The following is a 16,117-nucleotide window of genomic DNA, read 5'->3' on the forward strand; positions in this document are numbered from 1 at the left end:
ACCTGCAGTAAATGCACGATAAAGCTCAGTAAAAACAGCTAACCTGATCACATTACACTGCTTGTAATTGTGATTACTGAGCAGAGAGGCTAAAGTGAGCAGAGGTGTGACCCAAATGCTGCAGGCGAGTGTGTCTTGCACCTTCAGGCTACGGATCAACTGCAAAACCCACAGTGCCAGTGCCAGTGCCGAGGGAGAGAAGCTAAACCTTGTTTATCAGAATGCACCGGGTGTAGCAGGTTATTAAAAGTGCCCACTGCTTTTGAAAAATAATACCCCCACCCACACCTTCTGCTCTAACTCCATGTCTGCCTCACTCCTCTAAACCAGATTCGAGCCAAAGCTGGAGCAGCGGTTGAGGAATGAACCTTTGGATCGGCCTCGCCAGCGGGGGCAAACTGCAGCGTTTTTCTGCTGCCTTCAGAAGTTCTTATTCATTTATTTATTTATTTACACCCCCCCCCCCACTCCCTTTACCCAATCCCACATCTCCCCCGTGGCCACTGAGGTGGAAACAGCGAGGGTGATGAAATGAAATCATTTCTCTTTTCTTGTTCTCACTTTCCTGCCGCCGTCACACTTCTTCCCCCAATTCTTTCCATTTCATCCCCTGTCTGGTTTGACTTTTCCCATGATGCGGTGCCTGATCCTATAGGTCCAAAATATCACAAGCACCATCAAACCCATCTGTTCAGTAAGAGGCAGTCACATATGACAAATTACATGCTACACTTCAGCTGTGTTTCTGTCACGGCGGGATGTGATAGGAGACACTAATAATATGATGTACAAGAGACACTACACAGAAACTGAGATGTCTGACTCACATGGAAAATGGATGTGTGCATCATATCTATATGTATAATGAACAGGATGTACCTGAAGGAGAGGCCATTTCATCCTGGTGTGGAGTTATTTTAGTGCAATCAATAAATATTTGTTACCGTAAAGCAATGAAAGCTGTTTATTACCTCTGCTACACTAAATGAAGGATAATGAAAAGACAAAATATGGTCAGTGGAGGATTGTTTGGTTTGTAATGTTTGTTTGAGCTTTTACTCCCAGACGCACTCCATCTCGTAACTGGGCTAATAACTGCGAGCTATAAAAATGTGCCTGAAATGTTCAGAATATCACGCCAAGCACAAATGTAGACACTTTATAGCCTCACTGATGATTGAAGCTAGTCTTTTTTTTTTTTTTTTTTTTTTTAATATTCCCAAAATACTTTGGTCTGATCTGCCGCCAGCCAAACCAAATGTGTTATTCTAAAAATTGTAAAAACTATAAAAACTCAAACTATCTGAAATCACTCCCCATTTATCACATACTGCAACATTTCTTACCTTTGTCATTTTATTTGACTATTTGAATGGGACATTTGTAAATGATTTAACAACCTTGAAAATGATCAAACATAATGCAAAAGTTTGAGTCAAACTTTTTTGATTATTTCATGTTTTAAATGTAAAAATTATGCATGAATCTGTGACAGAGTGCCTGTCCACTGGTTAGTAATGTTTAGCCACTGCGTGACCTGTATTTTCCCCCAAAAAAGGGAAATCCTATTAACACACAGATTTGTTGATTGCAAAAAGATTAATTACATCCAAAACATTTTCATGGCTGCCGGTTGCTGCATCTTCCGACAAACAAGTACAAACTGGGTCAGCTGCTTTGTTTGCATGCACGGTAGCTGTCTCGCTATGTTGTGCCCTATTGGCTGCCTGTGTACTTGTTGCTATAGTGACTGACATATTCCAGTGTCTTTAAGCAGCTTGCCCTAAAGGCTAATACTTAAGCCCTAGGATGTCTGCCATTTAGGAATCTTAATAAAGTCTTCTCTTTAAGCAATAATAGAGTCACACCGCTAACAGCTGGACTGAAAAACATGCTGTTTGGGCACATCGCCGGTATGAAGACTGGAAGGTCAAGCAGATATAAATCCATTGTTCTATGTCTTGAAGGGAGCGTGTATAAATGTCAACATGCATCAGTGTGCCCATAACAAATGTCAATATGCCCAAATCCTTCTCTTAAGATGTTCCCTGGTCATTTTTATTATAGTGTGATACTCACTCTATGCCTCTGTCTTGTTTTTCTTTCACAGGCAGGAATGGACTGGGCAGTGGATTCTGGAAGCTAGTGAAGACTAACATCGAGGACATTCATCTTTGAAGACAGAACAACCCTTTAATGGATACCAGTACATGTGTTTAATATAAGTACTTTGAGGCACAATATTGGTCCACAATTTTTTTTTTTTCCGTGTCCTATTTTTTTGGGGGTCTACTGACTGGATCCTTGACCTTGAACCCTGACACCAGCAGCCAGCAGTGAATGATTGGTCATTACGTTCAAGGGCGTCAACAAAGCAAGACAAAAAACAACCCTAGGGAGCCCTGTGGTGGTTGCAAGGGCAGCAGTAGTGGCGGCAGCCAGAGGTGGTGAACCGGTCGCCTCAGCAGCTGCAGCAAATGATTCATTATTTGTGAAGTTAACAGCTCAGACCATTTAATCTACAAGGACCAATTTCTTCCTGGAGGGATTCGGTCCAATATGAAGGACGTGCCATTTGTGGATTGTCTCTTTGTTGGCTTGGCCATGGCCTCTTTAGTCGTGGCCACCGAGGTGAGGCCTGACTGCCCCAAACTCTGTGTATGTGAGATTAGACCCTGGTTTTCCCCGAGTTCGGTGTACATGGAGGCGCAGACGGTTGACTGTAATGACTTGGGGCTCTTTAGTCTGCCAGAGAAATTACCATTGGGCACACAAGTATTATTACTTCAAACAAACAATGTTGCCAAGATTGACAAACCATTGGATTATCTGGCCAACATCACAGAAATCGACTTGTCGCAAAACAACCTGTCCTCCATCACTGACATCCATCTGGGAACTCTTCCTCAGCTGCTCTCCCTTCATTTGGAAGAAAATTGGATACGAGAGCTACCTGACCGATGTCTGTCAGAGGTGGCTAACCTTCAGGAGCTCTACATGAATCACAACCTCATCTCCTCCATTTCCCGGCTGTCTTTCCAGGGTCTCCGCAACCTTGTCCGACTTCACCTCAACTCTAACAAGCTAAAGGTTATTAAGAAAGAGTGGTTCGACCCCATGCCAAACTTAGAGATCCTGATGATTGGTGAAAACCCCGTTCTTTCCATCGATGATATGAATTTTAAACCTCTGAGTAACCTCCGCAGTCTTGTTCTCACCAGAATGAACCTCTCCCAGCTTCCTGACGATGCACTAGCTGGTCTTGACAACCTGGAGAGCATTTCTTTCTATGATAATATTTTCCCTGAGGTGCCACATTCTGCCCTGAGAAATGCAAAAAATCTCAAGTTTTTGGATCTAAATAAAAATCCAATTGCGAGGATACAGAGAGGGGACTTTGTGGATATGCTCCACCTGAAAGAACTGGGAATTAATAGCATGCCAGAGCTAGTTTCCATTGACAGCTTTGCCCTAAATAACCTCCCTGAGCTAACTAAAATAGAAGCCACCAACAATCCCAAACTTTCCTACATTCACCCTAATGCTTTTTACAAACTACCAAGGCTGGAAACTCTCATGCTAAATGGCAATGCCCTCAGTGCGCTTCACCGGATTACTGTTGAATCCCTCCCGAACCTGAGAGAAGTTAGCATGCATAGCAACCCGATACGCTGTGACTGCGTAGTCCGCTGGATGAACATGAACAAGACCAACATCCGCTTTATGGAGCCCGATTCATTGTACTGCGTAGAGCCTCCAGAGTATGAAGGGCAGCATGTCCGACAAGTGCATTTCAGGGAGATGATGGAAATTTGTCTGCCACTGATATCTCCAGAAAGCATGCCCGGACATGTTAAAGCACAGAACGGTAGCTCAGTCTCACTCCATTGTCGGGCTTTTGCAGAACCAGAGCCAGACATCTACTGGATCACTCCATCTGGTAACAGGATTCTGCCAAACACCGTGTCTGACAAGTTTTACATGCACCCAGAAGGAACATTTGACATCTATGACATAACAGAAGATGAAGCTGGTCTTTACACTTGTGTTGCCCATAATTTAGTTGGAGCCGATCTGAAATCTGTTTCAGTGGAAGTGAACGGATATTTCCCCCAACCTACAAATGGGTCTCTGAATGTTGAAGTCAAATCAGTGGAGGCAAACTCCATTCTGGTCACCTGGAAGGCTGGCCCCGGCACCTTGGCCCCCAACATTAAATGGTACACTGTATCAGACGCTAATCATCCCACCACAGCATTTACCACAAGGGTTCCTTCTGACATCCAGGTCTACAACCTCACCCATCTCAGCCCTGCCACTCTGTACAAAGTGTGTGTGGATATCCGCAGCATCCACTACAACCATGACACCAAATGTGTCAGTGTCACCACTAAGGGATTAGAGCTGACAGCCAAGGACACAGAAAAATGGGATGCAGCCGTAATCACCATCTTTGGTGTGCTCTTGGCCGTGATTTCTGTGGCTTGCCTGTTTATTTATGTGTCTCTGAGGAACCACCACCTTTATGGGGATATAAGAAAATGCGACTCCAAAGCTTTGCTGACACCAGTGGAAGCTACCGGTATGCACTCTTCATTCTTTACAAAGCTTTGGGTTCCGGGGAAGGGACTGCCAAGTGGAGTGGAAGTGAAAGCCACAGTCATAAATGTATCTGACAATGCCTTTTAAGAAGCGCAGCTTTGTAGAGAACCACACACCAACTTCAGTGAACGGACAAGGCCACGGGCAGGGCTGGACGATGTTGTATTGTTTTCAAAGGCATACCTATTGCTGGTCCCCAGCTCAGACACACTGGCAAAACTATTATTGGACTGGGACGGGACAGTTTGAAATAGACAATGTGCTGTCCCAGTCTCAACCCTAGTTGAAGTGGTGGCTTTGTAACCGTTACATCACACCAAGCTAACATCCACAGGAAGGGGTATTTACTGCAAAAAGATATATTTCAGTACCATTCATACAGAAGTGCAGGCAGGTAAAAGGAAATGAAGATGATAAGAATGATGACAATGAGGAGGAGGAGGATGGTGGTCAACTCTATTGTAATTGACTGTTAAATGTGTTCAGAGTTGTGGAACTGTCCATGTGGTCCCAAGCAATACCGTCTGTGCTTTGTCAAACATCCATAGACGAGTTAGAGATACAGTAATAACACCTGTCTATTATGGGAAGGGAGATTTAGTAGAGTAGACAAATAACAGTGACTATGGTGTAAGCCTTTTGATGAAATATACCCCACTTTTTTCTATTTAAAAATGGATTCTTGATTTTTCATGGAAATATTGTTATATATTCTATTATGTTGATGTAATGACAAATCCTCTGTATGTGAACAGTTTAAATGGGTTTTAAATTAAGGCAAGGAGCAGAGTACTTTTGATTACAACATCACATTAAGCTTAATGAAATTCAGCTATACAAAATGGGTATGTCAGGATTTTGCCAAATGGTTGTTTATGCTTTGTAGTTCTCATTGCAATGATGACTCGGTTGAATAATGTGCATACATTTGACAAAAACAAATACAACAGGTTGATTAAAATTGAGGTGAGTGATGTGTTATCTCCTCAAGACGTGGTTTGTTTTTGCCCTGGTAAGTGCCTACACCAAGAACTACATGAGGGAAAATAGGACAGAAATGGAAGAGAAATTGGTTCCGCCACAGCAAAACATTGTCATGTCATCATTGCAGAATCACAAGCTCCTCTCCAGTACTTTAAATACTTTCTCAGTATTTTTAGCATACATATTTTAAGAAACCATTTCGTTGTTGCTTTCGGTGTAAAGTTAAAAAGCCATTTTTATATTACCTGTATTATATGTGATCAATGGGCACAACAGACTAATTAAGAAAAGCGCTAAGAAAAAAAAATAAATGTCATTGTTTCTTTTACAAACAATTGCCTATTTTCTCTCTTGTTTTCTGCTTATAGTTGTCATATTAACAGGTGCATCTAAAAAAATAGAATCAAACCATTTTTCATTCGGTATCTCTACATTGGAAACATTTATTAAATTATCTCAAGCATTTTTAATTATAGGAACATGCCATTATAACTGTAATGTATGTTGTGATTTTCTTAACATATAAGCTGATATTATAAACAGTTAATTTGATTCATTTCATTTTTAATAAATACTAAATACACAATCATTGTTTTGCTGTAATTATGCTGTGGGGATAAAAAAAACCAAACTTTTCTGTTCTACTTTTTTGTGATGCACCTGTATATACGGTTTTGTTCTCATCCAGAAATGGGCTGCTGTGAAATTATGTTGTGATGTTTATGTGACTTTTTACTTACAATAACATAAAAGAAAATACTGATCATGACAGAATAGAACAATTTTACAGTCAAACTGCAGGAAAAAAGTCAAGGGAGTTCATCTGAATGGTTGAGCGGCTGTCCTAACTCTTGGAAAAAGGAGAGTTAAAAACAAAAAAAGAGAACTCATTAGCCGCCTCATTAAGAACATGTTTGTCCTTCAGCCGGTCTGAATATAGCCACCGTGCTACAGTTGCTGCTGCTGCTGGTTCGATAGGGACACAGTGTCCCAATGACACAAAGAACAGTACAGAAAAGTCATGCAGGGTGGGACGGAGCGGAGTCTCAGCTCCAGCACTCGCATTTTATTTGTCTTACTGAATTATCCCACATATAGAGCATTTCGCATGAAGAAAGCCGAGCATGATGAATGGCTGTCAGAGGCGGAGTGACATGGCGGATTCATCAAATGGGGCCTAACAGTCATACATCAGGCCAGCCTTCAGCACCATGGACAGAGGCTTTTAAAGCCGAGCCATCTGTCAAAGACAAAGGGAGTTAAAATATGACATGCCACGCTCCTTCAGGTAATGCTCAGGTCAGGCTGAGACTTTCAGTTTGCAAAATAAACGCACAAATACAGATGCAGTTAACCGGCCAGCTTAGCTGCAAGCCTCCTTTTCAATTTAGTATAAGACGAATTGAAAGCTTAAATTCAAAGTAACAAAGTGACGATGGACCAGTTGTTCATTTTTTAATCCCCACAAGATGGAAAAAGATGTGGCTGTGATATGTGGACAGTGAAGCTGTCGGATATGAAGATATATAAAAACATGAGCTACTAATTTAACTTAAGGCGCTAGCTGAGCAGCTCTAAATTAAGCCTGTAGAATGTATTCAATGGTTTCCATCTTAAAATACATTTTGGTTGGTACTTAGGTGTTTCTGCTAATGACAATAAGAAAAGCAGTCATATATATATAAATGTTTTTTGTTTTTTTTTTGCTTAACAATGCCTATAAATGGGAGAATTTTCTTCCAAAGGTTATCAACAGTTCTCTTGCCACTTTCAATACAATACTGAGATACTGCCATACAACAAACGAAAATAAAAATACTATTCCCCACAAAATGTATTTTTACAGGGCTAAAGCATAAATCTTCTGCAATGCCTGAGAGAAAGAGCAAATACATGCCAGTCTGAGAATTGTAAAGCAGAAGTATTTTGCATAATCCAAATTTACCGAATTCCAGATCCCCTCCACATACGACACCTCGCGCAGCGTTTGGCACAACTGTGTAAATATACACTCTGGTATAGTTAGTTTGGAACTGACAGGACGAACTGCTGAAGTGACTAAATATGGCTGTTTGCATGATAAACACAGGCTCAAGCATTAAAGCAACCAGCAGCTTCAGCTCCTTTTAGTCTCTTTGCCCAGAGAAACTGGTCCTGACAGCCAGAGAAGCTGCTAAATGACCAAACATGTTCTCTCAGATTAAAGCAGGTCATGGATATTACTCATATTGTTCTTGCTTTTTTGTTATTATCATTATTTTATTTATTTACTATGATGATTTCATTACACACTTGAGTGAATAAGCTGAATGTTATCCTGGAACTCATCTTTCCTGCCGTCTGCCTCAATCTCACACCCCTGAATAATCTCTTTCTCTTTAACTGACAGCACTTCCTGTTCTGACAGCTGCATGTGCTTGGTAGATGGATTTATTTCGTATATTTCCAGCGTGAATTTGTACATTCAAAGCAACCTATATTAGAAAAAAAAAAATTACCCGTCTGGATTTAACTTAAATCCTACATAAAAAGAACCTGTGAGCTGTCACCATTTAAGCCTCGGTGAGGAAGGAGAAATTATGTTTTCTCGCTGAATCTTCGAATATTTCAAATATTGAAACTACCTTGTTCTATTCGTGAAGGGGGGGAAAAAAAAAATCCATCTGCACCGAGACAGATATTAAAGCATTCTCTGTGAAGGCTTATACAGTAGATGGCTGTTCCTCCTGGTAACATATTCATTTTAATTTTGGGAGGATCATTGTCAGGCGGCCCGAGATTTGATGGTGCAATACGCCAGTGGGAGGTGCAAGCTCGGGAGCGAATTTATTTATTTAATTTTTTAACACGGGGCAATCATTAAGTCAGCGGCTGGCAGGTAATTTTCTTTTTACATTATTAGATGGAGAAAATCTGAGTAGGAATAAAATGGAGCACAAGCATTTGCAGGACTGTTTTATTTGCTGGAATGAGCGTTGCCACAGTGCAGATGGGGGCAATTAACAATCAACCAGATTTTTCTTTTGGTACGATTACAAAGAAGTGTGAGTGCATCATTGAGCTGCACAATGTATCAAACATTGCAATAGTAAATTATTAATAACAAAAAGTCAAAAACTGATTAAAATGCTGAAGGAAGATTGGGGGGAAAAAAAAACAAAAATTAAACATGGTCCACTTTACTGCTGGTGTAATTTAAGGGCAAGAGAAAGAGCACTGTCCATTATGGGTTTGTTTATTCATTGCAAATTATATTAGTATGACTGTACTTGACAATATGACAGCATATTAGCATCAATGTTTAATTAAACTGCTTTGAACTCGCACACAAATCACTTAAGAAAAATATGTGAAATTTTAATTTTGTTAATGTCATTTCAAACAATGTTGTAAAACATTTAAAACATTCCTTCTACGTTACAATCCTTAGTTAACCACTTGCTTCCTGAATTTATTTAAAATGTTTGCCTCCAAGCCATGGTGACTTAAATATGGTTTATTTAGTGCACAAACATACACTGGATGAATATAAATCCAGGCATGATGCAATTTAGCATCATTATACATGGTATGATTAGATAATGCGGCAACCAACATTCGTGTGATTCATACACCACCACAGCTGCGTCACTTTTAGAGGCAGTTTTCAGGCTCATTTATACTCAGCTTTGAAAGTGCGAGTGAGAAATCCATTGACCTCATCTATACTACTGCAACAACTTCAACTTCTGAAAAACAAAACACTATTCTTCTTTTGGGGATTTTTACCAAAATGTGAAATGCTCAGTGACATTTATTCCATTTTAATTGCACATATCTCTTTACGTGTGTACGTAGACTTTAGGAGGGTGTAACAACCAATCATGGAATAATACAGGTTATTTTAAATGTAATTAAGCTAATAACATAATCAATTGATAATGGTGTAATGGGGATATTTAAAGCATTGTTACATTTCACTAATAATTAATACATTATTAGGGATTAAGGAGTAGATTTAAAAAAAATGTCAACATGCGATAACTTCCGACAATATTGTAATAATACTTAAATAGGATAGCATTACTGGGTATTTCACCACTTTATTTCATTGATGTCAAGTTATGACATTATTGACTTTATTGGATTTAACAAAGAAATCATAAATACATCATTAATACCATTGGCCATTATTGTTTGATTGGTATTGTTTTTAGGGCATTCAGGGGTAATAATTCAAAAATGGGAAATTTTGATTGAGAAAATGTTTTATTACTATTTTTACACTTTTTCAGGCTGAAATAGAATTTCCAGTTGTCCAGTTTTGGCTCACAGGCCAAATGTTTCACACCCCTACAAAAACAAAACATCTCAAAAATGTCACACAACATTTGTACTTAATACCCCGTATTTATATTCTTTTATCAGACGATATCCAGAGTATATGTTCATTATTTAAGTTGCAGTGAAATACTTAATCCCCTCCTTATCTTAGATAAGATTTAAAGGAAAGCCTTATATCACCACGAGAGCTGCAGAAAGCAAACATTGTTGGAGCCACCACAGGCACTTTTATATGTTTGAATTACCAGCTTATTAAAGTTACAAACTTCCACGTAGGTCAGCCAGTGTAGCTACAGGCAGCCCACGTTCCAGTGAAAAGTGAAATGTCAACACGCATTTACAATCCCGCCGCTAACGCCATATTTAATGCCACTGCTTGCTTTTAAGAGGGCTTTATAGGCAGCGAGTGGAGAAACAGCCAGATGACCTATGGATTGCAATAACAAAGGACTGATTGCTTTCATGACGGAATAAAAATGAACCTGCCTTTGGAATTGTGTGAAGCACAACTACACTGAGATGGTGACCCTTCATTAATAAAAAAAAAAAAAAAAAGACAGGTTTGCTGCTGCATTGTAAATTGTCCAGTGTTTTCTCATCTCACTGATGACTCTATGTTGACGTTGATGTTAATGAAAGTGACGGGTGGATTTATTCAGATACACTCTGGATCTTCAGAGAGTCTGAACAGGTGCGGCACATTACAGTCCTCAACATCAATTTCTGTGAATTTCCAGAAAAATGGAGTCAGAGCCTCACATCAGATTTAGTCTGACTCGTTGACAAGTCAAAAGGCATTTGGCCCGCGTGTCTCCAACCTGTCCAGCCGCTTCCCGTCTAACAGTCCTGAAGCATCTCAAGTAAAACTAACACACTTTTGACTTACTCTTTCCAGGCTGCAGTACTGAAAAACAAATATATTGTTAGTTTGTTAAGCCTAATTCACAATTAAATCAAATGTGTTTTTTTTATTTGCTTTAAATGTTATACTTTCCTGGTCTCAAGTACAAACATACACTCTCATGGTTCACCAAAGTGAAATAGCATGAACCATAAAGAGCAAGCCCCTAGTATCATTTCATTAACACATTTTTATTTTATGGGGCAAAATGTCTCTATCAGTATGAAATCCTTTGTCAGTTTACATAAAAATATGTTACAAATGAATATTTCCTTTTGATACTAAAAATCATTGTGACTATCAAACACAAATGTTTTAAAGAGTGAAATGCATAAAGGCAAACCGCTTGCCTACCCGACCTGCAGCCATTTTTACCATTTTAATAAATTGTTCACAAATTTTTATTCCAGTTTTCATGCAGGACACACATTCTTTCCTATTTTATTAAATCAAGAAATTTGAATAGACATGGTGAAATAAAAAACATGTTTTAGGATTTCTTGGTTTATAATCACCTTTCTTGTTGGATTTGCACAAAATGAAAGATACTGGAGAACCAAACGGCAGTAAAGTGCTTGTTAGTTGTGAAAATAGCTCCTTGATATTTTCTGCCCATGCCTATAGTTAGTTGGGATTGGCTGCCTGAAAAGGATAAAGTGGTATAGAAGATGAATGGATTGATGGATTATAATAGATCCACCCACCAAACACTCAGTCACTCCATCAAAAGGAAACCAAACAGTACCTTATTGCTTTTTAGTAATCGTTTACTCTCATCCCGTCAGCAAGATTGTCAGCAGATCTGGCTTACACTCTAAGAATGTTAATGTCATCTACCATATTTGAATTAAAGCTTACCATCAATATGTTTTTGGTACTTTAATTGGATTTCTGCGGTCCCACCAATCACAGATGAGCTCTATCAGCTTTTCACACATTTTTAACTCCTTTCAAAGGCACACAGTAATATGAAAGCTTGGTTAGATATTGAAAATTTCAGTTATCTTGGGGAAAAAAAGGAACTCGCAAAAGTCTAAAATTAAGTCAACCTGGTAGTAAAAAGGTAAGGTAAATGAGTTTCTTCCACCGACATCAACAACTCAACTCCCACGGGCAGACTATTTCTGTTTTCTCTTTTGTTTTGAGTTTTCACATGCAGGGATTGGAAGCCGTTTGATTTGGATGCACATTGGAAGCTCCTCACTGTAAGTAACCCGTCATATTGATAAATACGCAGCCATAAGTCTGGCTGAAGTCACTGCGAGGAAAAAAAAAAAAAAAAAATCAACCGCGATTGAATGTTGGAGCGATACGACTCCACAGAGAGCTTTTTCGCTAATTGGAAGACCCATTCTCAAACAGATGATTGGTTTCCTGGGCTGCTGATTGATTGTCGCCCGCCTTTGTCTTCCTGCGGTTTTTCCTCTATATGAAGTGGGCATGCAGCCTGCGTCTGAGTCTGATCGATGCGACGGACTAATGAGTTGTTCTCATGCATGTGTGCACATTAATGATGGATTTGGATGGGAAACAAAAAGGAATGCCTAACCCTAACAAGGAACCATGTGAGGACATGGAGGAACACCTCCCCCCCCCCCCACTCTCCTTAAGTAGGCATCATCAGCCTCAGACACTGCCATCAGATTCATTAGCATGACGAGAGCTATCGATTCACATAAGCACACATTAATCAGGAGTAAAGAGTAAAGCCCTGTTGTGAGGTGGTAGAAGAGTCACCTACGGTTATAGTCCCTGTGTAAGTACAACGTTTTGCATAATGGTCCTCTCAGATCCGTCTGTGATGGAGCCTGCTGCAGATCTGCTCCACGACGCAGACGGAGGGCTTGAAGAAGAGTTCGGTAACAGTCGCTCAGGTTAGAAAGCCCGGTTTTAAACAGCCTGTGCTTTCTGATTTCTCCCACCAACTGTCATCAATCAACAATGCTCAATAACAGATGCAGAAACATGCGGGAAATAGATGTTATTCATGAAAGCTGCTTTTTTTTTGTGGCGCTCATTCCCGCAAAACAAAAAAATGAACGCATTCGGGGTTGTACTCGTCAGAGCAATTACAATGCCATAAATCACAGCATTTCTGACAGAAAACAAAGACAGAAAAACAACTTAATAAACTATTGTGGTCACAATAGCGATAAACGGCATGACAGGAAAACAACGTCAATGAGGCTCAGACGCAGTGAAAAAAAACCCATTAAAGTGCAGTTTTGTTTTTTCAATTGCTGGTTTTGTGATTTTGTGCCTCTGTTGACGAGTCATTGAGGCATCAACATAGGCTGGCAGCTGTGAATAAAAAAAAAAAAATGTTTTCCTTTTTTTTTTTAAACGTATGAAATCCTACTGTGCATGTGCACCTTCTTAAATGTTTGTTTCTGACAAATCCTTTCTTTCTGTCAGCTGGAATGACTTTAAACGTGGCTTGACTAATCCCGCCAAACATGATACTCGTCAGCAAAAAGGATTCAGTTAAATGTAACTTGGTTCTTGTTGCTGCTGCACAAGCTTTCATTCATTAATCCCGGTAAATCATCGCTATCGTCTATAATTACCTCATCACACAATTAAAACCGTGATTGGGTGAAACCTGGACTCCAAACAGTACATTTTTATAGCTGCGTTGTCTTATTAAAGTTGAAGGATTGCCTTCACTATATTCTGAATGCAACATAAAATCTGTAAAAAAAAAAAAAAAAAAAAAAGGAAAAAGCCCATAATGTAGATTTAACACATTTTGAAGAAAGAACTTGAAGTGAAATGGTGCGTTTAAAAAATGAAGCAGAAGCTATTATTTTAAAAAGTGTCTCTTTCACACAAAAAAACATTTTGAGTTGCGTTTTATGACTGTGTCACAATGCACACATGAGAAAACAGCTACTGAGTTAAGTGAAGTAACAGTAAGGCATATAGACCTCCACTATAAAACTAACACCTACATATGCACAGACATGTACATAACTGCTTATGTCGTGTTACACCCAGCATAGATAAATAACAGCGCTAGATCAAGAACAATTGTTCAACCATTTTTCTGTCAAAAGCAACTGTGTAAGAACTACAATTACTCAGCATATCAGTTGCTTTGTATTGAATTGTCCACCAGGATATTGTTGGGCAGTGTTGGGCATTACCCATAAAAACACATTATTACAATGCCAATAGTTTTGATACTAAATGTGTAATATTATGTAATTGATAGTGCAGTTACACATTAGTGAGCTTGATACTTTTGTGAGCCAGTAAATATTTTCAATAAGAGGTGGTATTTTGAGTTCTGCATTATTGCAAAAACCTAATCCACGTTGTACAATTGAGGGTCATAGAGAATTTGCATTTGAAAGAGCAACAAGTTGTTTTTAGTAACTTACAAGTGTAAACACTAATTTTAATTTGCAGGTTCATCTGTCTAGATAGAAAATCTACCAACACAGTCCTAATTCATTCTTGAATAATTATAATCTTTCTATGCGATCACACATCACTCATACAACATCTTGCTATGTTTCGTGAGGGATGACGTATATGACGTATATGATAAAACAACGCAGTTTAAATGCAGTGTTGGTGACGCCAATGGAACTGCAACAGCTGGTAGTTTTGAACAATTGTGGGTATGACTTCACATCATTTCTCCATTACATCTCCAAGAACACAACCCCCCTTTAAAGAATGCACTTCTGTCTAAAATGAGCGCTTCATTTTTTTTTTTTTTTTTTTTGATAGTTGCAGATGTAGCACTAAAGCGTAATCACGTCATTTGCACAAAACTGCACTCAAACATAACATTTTTGCGGTGTTGGGAAAAGTATGGGCTTGCAATCCTGATGGGATGAAATGTATGCATGAGTATTAGTAGAGTAATTCATTATGACAAGAAAATCATGTGATGCAAAACATTACAACCTGCAGCTGCATAGCAAGGATAACTATTCTAAGTAGTCTGCTGTTCATTTTTAAGAGATTACCTGGAGCAAAAGGAAACCCCAAATGTAACCAAGCACTTCTACCACTATGTTATCGGAAAGCAATGCCTGCTAATTTAAGGACTTACCATATGTTTCAATTAAATTCATTAAAGCAACATGCATGATATTGCATGCACAGACATGTAGAAGCTGAGGTACTAAAGTGATGCATCAAGGATTTACACCTGAAAGTAAACCAAAACAACATACCCGTTTACATATATAGTACAACATACCCTCATCAATATGGAAGATTGGGCGGGTGCTTCAGATCGCTCAAAGTATTGGGAAAGATTATGCAAATAGATTAAAATGTGCACAACTTCTGAGAAAGGCTGCATTGTTTATGATTGCATCCGTTTAAAACATGTATGAAATGGAGATGCAAATCAGCTCAGCATGAATCCTGTTATTGTGCTTTGAGTCATTTCTGCAACTGGCACCCAATCCTTTAAATTTGTAGACTTTTTATTATAAGATATTTTCTCTATTTTGTCTCTATTGTACCTCTATTGCGCTTTAACTTTGTGACAGATCATGTCCTGTATTCGTTTTTTTGTCAACCTTCTTTCTTCACATCTTTACGTTAGACAAATTACTCCACAAATATCACATTAATTTTATGCTTGGGGGGCTCAGTTCTTCATAAAATTACTTTATAACAAACATGAGCAAATGAACAGGGAAGCCATACCATTTGAAGCAGGTAATGCAGGCTATGCAAAATACCTCATTTGAATAGGACTGCTGCACATATCACTGATGTTATTCTTATTTGATCATCTGCAAATTCCCCCTAAAATAAAAGAGCTATACAAAATTATTTTTTACGAAAAAATCTGCTTTTAATGCAAATTCTTTGATAGTTTGAGTGGTAGGGTTGTATGTTCTGGTTGCATTTGTCTAATAGCAACAATGTGGAATCAATTTTTTTTTTCCTTCAGTCAAACTATAAAAAACTACCAACGTCTATTAAAAGCACCATTGATATGTTTCTCAGCAACGGACAGGCATTTATCTGGACCTTGAATGCATCACCATTTCTCAGCATGCTCAAGTCAAGAGGTTGGCTGATGGTCGAGGTCTTGGCCTTTATCCAGCTTCATGAGGTTGGGTTGTGCCAGTGTGGATTTGTTATTCTCTCGACCGCTCTGGGTAAATATGAGCAGGCTTCAGGGAGCTGGAAAATCCATGTGTCAGATCATCAACTATCAAATACAGGTATGTCAGACCAGCGGCAAGGTGCAACACTTCAAGGACACGGACATGAATGATTTCTGTTTATCTCAGAAATATTATGCTTTGCAGGACATTTCTCACGTTTCCT

The 16,117-nt window shown here is 39.0% G+C and overlaps 1 protein-coding gene across 1 annotated transcript; it reads left to right on the forward strand.

Moving 5' to 3' along the window:
- Positions 1-2,559: 2,559 nt before the first annotated feature.
- lrrn3b (leucine rich repeat neuronal 3b) lies at positions 2,560-5,848 on the forward strand (the record flags this gene model as incomplete). Its single annotated transcript, XM_080518408.1, has 1 exon — positions 2,560-5,848. The coding sequence occupies one exon, from the start codon at positions 2,560-2,562 to the stop codon at positions 4,687-4,689; it is 2,130 nt and encodes a 709-aa protein (XP_080374534.1). The 3' UTR covers positions 4,690-5,848.
- Positions 5,849-16,117: the final 10,269 nt, after the last annotated feature.

This window comes from Blennius ocellaris, assembly GCF_963422515.1.
Source record: "Blennius ocellaris genome assembly, chromosome: 22".
NCBI classification, from domain to species: Eukaryota; Metazoa; Chordata; class Actinopteri; order Blenniiformes; family Blenniidae; genus Blennius; species Blennius ocellaris.